Source organism: Trachymyrmex septentrionalis, unplaced genomic scaffold (assembly GCF_001594115.1).
Source record: "Trachymyrmex septentrionalis isolate Tsep2-gDNA-1 unplaced genomic scaffold, Tsep1.0 scaffold70, whole genome shotgun sequence".
Classification (NCBI taxonomy): domain Eukaryota; kingdom Metazoa; phylum Arthropoda; class Insecta; order Hymenoptera; family Formicidae; genus Trachymyrmex; species Trachymyrmex septentrionalis.
Window position 1 is genome coordinate 2,438,650 of NW_017305885.1, and position 9,576 is coordinate 2,448,225.

Below are 9,576 nucleotides of genomic sequence, written 5' to 3' on the forward strand. Positions count from 1 at the left end.
ATAATAAATAATTGTATTCACTGAGTATTGATATTATTCTACTTAAAACATGACCGGACACCCGCGGTGCTGTCGACAAGGCGCATTAACACCTCGTTCGAATGCGAACGCGCGATCGCATAGATCGAGTGCATAGAGCGCGAAGACTCGAAGTCGTCGTGGGGTTAGAAGGACGAGGGCACGATGATGCCTCGGTGAAGAGTGAAGAGAGGGCAAGGGGGCTTTAGGAGGCGTGCCCTTCGTCCGAAGGCCCCGGGCACGTGCCCTCACCGGCCAGATGTATGTTTTGCAACCTGATAATGGACCGTCTCGTACCAGTTCTGGCTCCCCTGCGGCTCTTTTAGATCTCGTCGAGGCGATTGTAAGCCGAGCTTTTTCGCTCGAGCCGCTCCCACCCCATTATGTCGAATGTCCCCATATGGCCACTTAGTAAAACTAAAAGAAGTACACGGTGCAAAGAAAGAAAGAGAGAGAGAGAGAGAGAGAGAGAGAGAAAGGAAAAAAGAGAAAAAGAGAGGAAAGGGATAGAGAGCGAAAGAGTAGCTTGCGCGTTATTTTCATGAGCCTATAACATGTACGCTTCGACGCCCAGAAACATGTTTTATTGCAACATTGCAACACGAAACGATCGTAACGTCGCAATGGGGTGACGAGGATTTAGCGGTTAATACGAGATGTTCCCTCTGGTGCGTCTGCGACTAATACCGGTATCTAGTTGCAGATAGATTCGTATCTTCCGTATATACTAACACCCTTATTTCCAATTCACCCTCCGATTGTATTCACTCGTTATTACAATGCATTTGTCGCCAACGTACTAAAAATGATTAACTATTCTATATGAGAATACTTTGAGGTTACCTTTATAGCACAATATTACAAGCTTTCCTGACCTTGTTGCTTCTTAATTTTCCGAAACTAACGGTGGATCTATTGGATCTACTCAATTATAAATCTCTCGGTCAAAAATGTCAAACAATTCAATTTTTTTATCAATTTTTTTCGTCTTTCTCTCTTAAGTATATCGTTTTTATGTTTTTTTTTCTCTATGTTATATATCTCTTCACGTTTCATTACATTATGTGTTTTATGTACAAATTTGAATTATTTTGTTAAAATATACTTAACATTCATTTTTATACGAGTTATGTCATTTTAATTCCTTGAAATTAATTAGTGCCTTTTAATTAACATAAATTAAATGAGTAAATTAAATGGGTCTGTAAGAGAATTTATGAAGTAAATATGTTACAAATTTTGGGCGTCAATTTCGAAAGTTTAAGTATCTCCTTGATGGGATATTATTGAGTATAGTAGAATTTATGAAGTTCATGATCATTTCAAATATTTTGCGGATTTCGAGGTTTCTACGAAAGCGTTCGTAAAAAAAGCTGATGTACTAATACATTCAGTGCATAATGCGCATCTTTTTTGCATAGGCATCAGAAATATGATTTAAAGAGTTATACAATCTCATGCGTTATTACTTTACTTCGCGGCCATCAGGGGATAAAGACGAGGTGCAGGAGCTATTAGAAATTCCGTAAATTGAACAGGCGCGTCACGGTAACGTGCGGCATTTATATGACACCTGTAAACGAAAAAGTGAGAGCGCCATGTGGCATCCATAACGCTTGACGTGTTAATCAAGTCCCGAGAAAGCCACTCACGGATAATAACGCCGGTGGGGACGAGAATCCATTTTTACATTCGCTTCGCACTTCTATGATACATTGTTCTGTCAGGAGCGGGTAGAAAATGATTACGTATAAATCGTGAGATACAAAAGCGCGTCACGCGGTTTAAAGATCGATCGTAATGTTATTTCTGTCGAGATTAAATAACCATTGTGAGAGGAATTAATTTGATGCGCGCGAAAAACCTGTCATGATTACGTTCACCAATCTATTGCGCAAATTAGATAAAGTCTAATAGATATTAAAGAACATTTATGAAAATAATGCCCATTTCTATCAATAGATTTCTCGGTTTAATGTACTCTTTATCTTTTTTCATTCTTAAAACTAGAAAAGGATAAACTAGAATAAATTAAACTGGGAGATCAAAGTTAATCCACATTGATAAAAATGAACATAAATGGAATTTAACTGCAAATTCACGCGAATTAAAGAAGGAAAATCGGTGCTTTTTCTTTATATCCTATATAAAATATACCGTAGAGATCTACACAAGCAAATATGTATGTAAACGAGTGATTGATTTTATTTTTGCACTCAAAAGTAACGAAACTTAACTTATTTTGTAATAGATTACCGCGGTAAATTTCGATATACTTTGCCTTTTTCCGTTTTCCGTAACAATCTGCAGGATCGCTCGCAACCTCCACGAGACAGGGCCCTCGACCTTTCACCTTTTCGTCTTCATCGCCCCGTACGAGCGCGGACCAGTTTTCTCCGCTCTTCTCACTGCCGCTCTCGCTTCTTATATACATCTTCTTTGTCCTCGTATGGATCCTCTCGAGATTTGATCTTCACTGCACTGGCATAAGGGAAACGCAGATCGCTATCAACTACTGGTAATTCACTCGCGTACTTGTTGCATTCGAGAAGATCGAAAAGGGGGTCCGGAAAGAACTCGTAGTCGAACACCGGCTTAAACGGTCGTTTCCGGATTATCACCACGCACAAACTGTCTACAGTCATGTCGGAAATATAAGAGTAGTGAGAGTAGAAACTGTGAGAGTAGAATGGCGACATACAGATTTCCAAACGGGATAACACGAATCTATTGCGCCGTATTGGTCTCACGTTAATATTGCCGGGTGTTGCGTGACATTTCGTCGCAAATATACTATAATATATTATTGTGGTAAGAAAGAGAAAGTCATGTAGAGATTCACGTTTTATATTTAGTTTAAAAAAAAAAGAAAAAAAATTATGTACGCGCGTTTTGAGCTGTTAATCGAGAAATATAAGTACTAAATTAGAGGATGTAAGGTACTTTGTATGGACGTTAATTTACTCGACGCGAATAATTATTAAGTACGGAACAAGTTGTCAATCCAGACTGGAATTTTTAATAATAAGCGAGTAAGACGGCCTTAATATATTCATGGGTCAGTGTGAAAACGCACGATTAACGATTTGATAAAAAACACGATGTCGATTAACATGTATACGACCTGAAACTTTTGTCGACGTCGGATAACACGAGAATTGAATATATATACGGCATTTGAATTTAAATAATATGTAATCATTGCGCACGTAAAAAAAGTGAAGGGAATTAATGTTTAGCAGAGGATCTGATGCACGAGAAGATTTTCGGAGACTTGACTCCGATACTTTTGGTTGCGTTTGTACTCGATATTATAGCTGGTAGTGAGTGCGTTCGCGGCCTGTAATCATTTCGCCGCCAAGAGCCACCTACCGCATTGGTACCCTTGCCTTCCACCGTTCTCCATCTCGTTTCATCCAATTCCTCTTCTGCTCCTTTCTCTCGCGGCTTTCTCTCGTACCTCCGCATCTTCCTTCTCTTCGGCACACACCGTGGCTCGCAAAAGCAAGCCTTGCAGCCTAATTGCTCGGTAAACTGCGAAGACTCTGCCGTATCGGGCGCATAACACTGTTTCTTCCTCTCCCAGATTATTTTTTATTATAACAATCGAAATCGTTCGATTCGAATCGCGAGAAAAAAGAACAATCGCTTCATCAGTGACAGATAAACTCTTTCATTCATGTACAATAGTTTTAATTTAATTTAAAAATCAGAGAATAAAATAAAAGTGTTTGAGAAATATGTATATGTATATAGAAATAATTATTTTGCTAAAGTATTTAAAACTTTAGTTAGGTAGTTAAAATAATGATGTAAAAATAAATAATTATGTACGATTGGTTGTCAAAATTTTATGCAAATACTTTGCTTATCATGCTTGAGTTTCTTACGTAATTATTTTAATGATCCACTATTTTTAGATCTACTTAAATCAGATTTATTTAAATTTTTAGATATTTTAATAAAATTATTCCGTATAAATACCTAATAAAATTTGGTATGTAACCAATGGAATAACGAATATAAGAATGGTTTCAATCTTGATCAACACATAATATGCAAATAATCATCTTTCTTCCCGGCTATACTCTATCAATGAGGTAACCAATCAGCGAAAGAAGTTCGCGATTAGTTACGGACCTGTACCCTATCCCACGAAATGACGTTGCAGCTCTGCGCGATTTGCATTTCGCCTTCATGATTCTATTATAGCACGAGATTCAACAGAAGGCAAATTGTAAAGCGCGAGAAAAGGAAGAGCCACAAAGAACTTTTATGATACAGAGCGGAAATCCGTAACAAATTTCAAACTCTTTTTGCCAATTAATTACGTTATTCCTGAGAGTCACACGTTACACAACGTTAAAATCGGAGCCATCCTTTTTGACAACGAATTAATAAATTCGCACAATCTTAATCGTGCAGATATTCTCAATCTTTCTCTAAGACGGACACACGTTTGTAATCTTCATCATAAATTTAGACTATATGAGATCGTGACACGTTCCGAACATCTTCGCCATAAATCGTAATATCGACGTAATCCATTTATAGGATAAATTCAATCAATATCTGTCCGGTGCGTGCAGGACGTGTCTTATATGGCGACGTCAGGCGCTTTTTGCCACAACCATAAATCGCGGCCTATGATGAGCTACATGTGTCGACGGCATGTCACGGTTTCTTGCGAAAACGTGAGCCGCGACCCAATGGGCCTCGCGTGATTTTTACATCTTGTTTGCTTCCACGAGGTCCTGCAAGCCCACACTCGTTCCCGCGAGTCTGTATGGCGCTCCGTGTTATTCCGCAGTCTTCGAGTTCCTCAGGATTGTTCTGCCTGTTCTTCGCTACCCTTTGCCTTTCTTACTCTCGAGCCTAGCCGAGTTGTCGCCACGATCATTCGTAAGGTCATCAAGAGATACTTCGTCATCGTATATCAAGAAACATCGTTCAGAAATATATTAAAGATAAAATTTAAAAAATATATATTTTTTAAACATATGATATAAGTTTTGTAATATTTTGAATATAATATCTAAAGGTGTTAAATTATTGAAACTTTTAAAAATAATACACAGTGATAAATGTTAATATTATTCTCGTTTATATAAATCGCAATTGTTCTTGAATGAGCAATTTAATTTTCTGTACGTCTATTAAGAGTGAAAGCCGTTTTAAAGCCAAACGCTCCTTTAAACCCGCACTTTTCTCTACACTTGACATCTTAAGTTGCTGAAATGGCAATCTCTGTCTCAGCACAAGTAATAAATCCATCTTCCTGTTCTTTATAACATTTGTAATGAATCATTGTAAGCGATTTTACATCCAGCCTATCACTTGACATCATGGACCACCATCTTATGTCAAATGGCTGTATTACGACACATCTACATAAATCAACACGTCGCCGATATCGTCGTCGGGGACCACCATCGCCAGTACGTCGTTTTAGATTCCACGTGTAGGTGGTTACACCATAACTCGTTCTGTCCCCCGACAGATACTCGGGTCGCGACAGTAGCAATAATTCCTAACGATTTTATCTCTGTGGAATTTTAGCCGAGACGCAAATGTCCCTCGTAAAGATGCGCGACGATGCCGCTTAGGACAATCTCGAAAACGGTATGGTCGCGGAGATCGCGACTTTTTGCTCTACATCGCTTCATCGAGGATCTACATCGAAAGGCCAACCGTTCGTTCGACGAACTGTTTCATAATAAAACTTATACCCTAGTATTGGCACAATTTTTTCAAACCAGAATTATCAAGTAGTCTGTAAACTTGATTTGAAATCTAGAATACCTTTTATATATAAAATCTCATTTTAAGGAGTAAAAATTCAGCTGGTTTTGAAAAAGAGCAATCCAATTTTCGATCTTTAAGAGTGAAAGTCACTCTAAAATTTTTGGAGAACATACATTATAGTCTTGTAACGATTTCTTGCAATAATTTAATAGATAATAGGATTTTGTTGTTCGTGTTGATAATTGTTGTCATTTGTATTCGTCGATTTAAAGAAATTATTTTAAATAAGAATTTAATATAAGAACTTAGATAAATTAATTCATTTTTATTAATAAAACATCAACAAAAAATAAATATATCATTGCGATTGAAAATATAGCGATGTATAATTGACATATATAGCTAGAAAAAAAAATTGTCCCATCTATTTTATTTTCCGCGAAGGTTTCGCAAGACTACATAAAAGGGTTTGGACTCAAAATATTTCGTATCTGTTTCATAATAAAACTTATCGTTCCTAAATCTGTTTCGACTGCCGGGTTGAAGAGACAGATTCCAAAGCAGTACGCGAGTACGACCTAAGGAACTCAATGTATGCGCGCGTGTTTACCCTGCGGGTACACTCTGACTGCACCTCCAACTTGCTATTTGAACGAGTCGATAAAACCGCCGTCGAACTATTTATCGTACGCGGAACAAGCGAGAATGATGTACTCGCTTCGTTGACAGCAAACAATTGCTGTACCGGGAGATTATCGAGTCGCGCTTTTTATCCTTCATCTGAACTTTCCTCGTACTGTGTCTTTCACCGCGTCGCATTCTTTCTCACACATTCTTCCATCGTTTCGTTCTTCTATGACCTCGCGCATGCCGATAACAGTATATTTCCGTGCCTTCAAGAAACAAGACCGCGACTTGCTTATCTACGAGTGAGACGGTCCGATTGTTTGAAAATCATAAATCCTGTAGAAACCAAGAAAAATCGAACGGATTGGTTTCCACGAATCACAAAATCCATGACGAGGCAATGAGTTTATCGAGGGCGTTTGTTGCAAATGATTAACCCACGTTCTTAAGACATGATTCAACGAACACTATGACTTCGTATATCTAAAAAAAAAAAAAACGGAAAAAAGAGAAATAGGAAAGGAAAAAAAAGAAATTCTCTAAAACTTTTAGAATGAACTGTCTCTGATGAAATTTTACTTTTAAATATTGAAAATTAAGCTTTTTTCTCAGAACTAAATCGATTTTTACTCTTTAGAGTGACATTTCAGTCCAAAGAATTTAGAGTAACAAATCTATTTTATTCTGCAGCAAATTTCTTTTCTTTCCCTTTATTCTTTCCTTTTTATTCTTCTTCTTTTCTCTGTTTCCTTTTTTAAAATAGATAAAAAAGAATGCAAAGAATGCACATAAAATACTGTGAAGCACCAACAGCAAAGATTACATCAATAACAGGATGACAGAATTTATTTTCTTGAAGCAAAGAAAACTGCTAGAAAATAAATATGCAATTTTTTGTGCCTCAATAATTTTTGAAATTGAATGGTTTTGTTAAAGGAATGTTAAATAATTAGCAAATGCTATGTTACAACACGTAGCCATACCTCTTCCTGTCTACTCGACAAATTCATCTCCTCAGCTGTCCTTGTTAAACGAATTTGTGACACTTTCATGCTCTCTCGTTGTTAGTCTTTAGAATCACGCGAGAACGTCTCGACTAGAAGGCAACGCGATTACTAACGGTGTAATCCATTCAGTCATGGTAGTCTGACATTATGATAAATAATATCTGGAACTGATCGAATTTAGGATGAGAGAGGAAATAGAGAGAAGGCAAGGATTCACCGTAACAACGAGCTGTGTAACGGCATAAATCCTCTTCTTTCTGTTTTTCTTCAACGCACCTGCCTTCCCACTTCTGCCAACGCCAACTCTGCATTAATATTAAAGAAAATCATCGGTCATTTTTCTGCTTCTTTCCTTTCTTCTATGATTTTGTTCGACCATGTTCTATCTGTTCTCAATGCTCACTACTGTTAAGAAGAGAACTCGAGATGTCACTGTCGTAACGTAAAAGACTCGTAACGAATCTAGAATTTCGAACCCAGGATGGTTTGTTACGGACGATGCCATCGTGCCACCGTTGATCCGTCGTTGAATCGTTTAACGTCGTATTCTTGTTCAATTTTACGGATTCTATCATTTCGATACGCACGTGCATTTAATCGGCCGAGGAAAGTTTCCCATCGACTTATAGTCGATCATTCTGAAGAAGTAGCTTAGAATAGGTAGCTTAAATAGAAAATGCTACAAACTTTCTAATCTCCTTGGCTTACCTCTTTATACAACATTCAATAATTTGCGTCAGATGTGATACAGTTATTATTGTAAAAATGTCGTATATATAGAAATTTACCTAATAAATCAATTTAGGACGTACATATTATTTATTGTATTATATACAATATATATATAATATATTATTATATTATTATTAAAAAGTACATAAAATAATATATTTCTCTCTCTCTCTCTCTCTCTCTCTCTCTCTCTCTCTCTCTCTAACTCTCTCTCTAAATGCATTATTATATTTTAATTAAATAAAAAGATACTTGTAAATAACAACAATTAATAAAAATAATTTTTTAACTTCATAAAATTTAACTTAAAAAAATATAAAACACCATGTAATATTTTTTCACTAATGGGACAATGTAACACTGTCTCGGAATGGTGCGAGCTCACAATTTATGAAATTGTTTCGTCCGCTCTTCTCTCGCATGATATCTTCACCGACACAAAAGGAGCCGGCACGCACCTGCACCTTATGCAGATAAGGTTGAGGTGCTTCAGGTCAGCCCACTCAGGGTTAAGGTCATGTACCGTCTTTTACCTCTCGCTCTTTCTTTCTTTCTCTCTTCCTCTGTCGTTCCTCTTGTCGCTCTCTCTCTTATGCACACTCCCGTTCTCCCTCGCTTCCACCTGCGAGAACTTCTCGCGCAGGTAGTCTCTCGCGGAGGATTGAGACGTTGCCTGACGTCACCACTCACCTCCTACACGACCAAACACCGTGAAAGTTTTGTCAGCACTCCCAGTCAGTAGAAAAATATTGATAATTATCAAGAAGAAAATTAACATTTCATCAAAAATTCGTCACACTTCTTTCAATAGAAAAATAATTGCTGAGGGTTTATTTTTATCAGAAATATTCAAGAATAATTATACAACTGGATAAATAAAATTAAAAACTGAAAAATTTAACGATGCAATATTTACAATAAAAGTAATAATACGTGTAATAGTTGATTTTAATAGAATTTGAATCTGCGTTTTCTCTGTTCGCATTTTCCATGCGCTGAAGGAGGAATTTAGTTTCCAACACGTCGCGCATCGTGAATTTTTCGTGATTTTCTTACAGGATGTCGAGAGACTGCTTTCATCTACGCCATCACGAGTGCAGCAGTGACTCATAGTATCGCTAGGGCATGTAGCGAAGGCAGCATCCAATCGTGTTCCTGTGATTACACTCACCAGTCACGAGTATCATCTGCCGTTCGAGATTGGGAATGGGGTGGTTGCTCGGATAACATTGGATATGGCTTCAAGTTTTCTCGCGAATTCGTCGATACTGGCGAACGTGGCCGAAATCTCCGTGAGAAGATGAATCTACATAACAATGAGGCCGGCAGAGCAGTAAGCTTTTTTTTCAAATTTCGTTTTATTTAAATATGTAAAAGAAAAGAATGAAAATGTTAAAGTTACTCTTCTAAATAATATTTCATTTGTGATTTAAATTCAGATAAAAAC

General features: G+C 37.2%; 1 protein-coding gene across 9 annotated transcripts in view; it reads left to right on the forward strand.

Annotated features, from left to right (window-relative positions):
- The window catches only part of LOC108753681 (protein wingless), a 32,776-nt gene that overhangs the window by 22,153 nt on the left and 1,047 nt on the right, over window positions 1–9,576 (forward strand). For all 9 annotated transcript variants that reach the window (XM_018495501.1, XM_018495503.1, XM_018495505.1 and 6 more), the window contains one exon: window positions 9,188–9,462. In XM_018495501.1, the coding sequence (XP_018351003.1) occupies window positions 9,188–9,462 (275 nt within the window). The remainder of the gene's footprint in view (window positions 1–9,187; window positions 9,463–9,576) is intronic.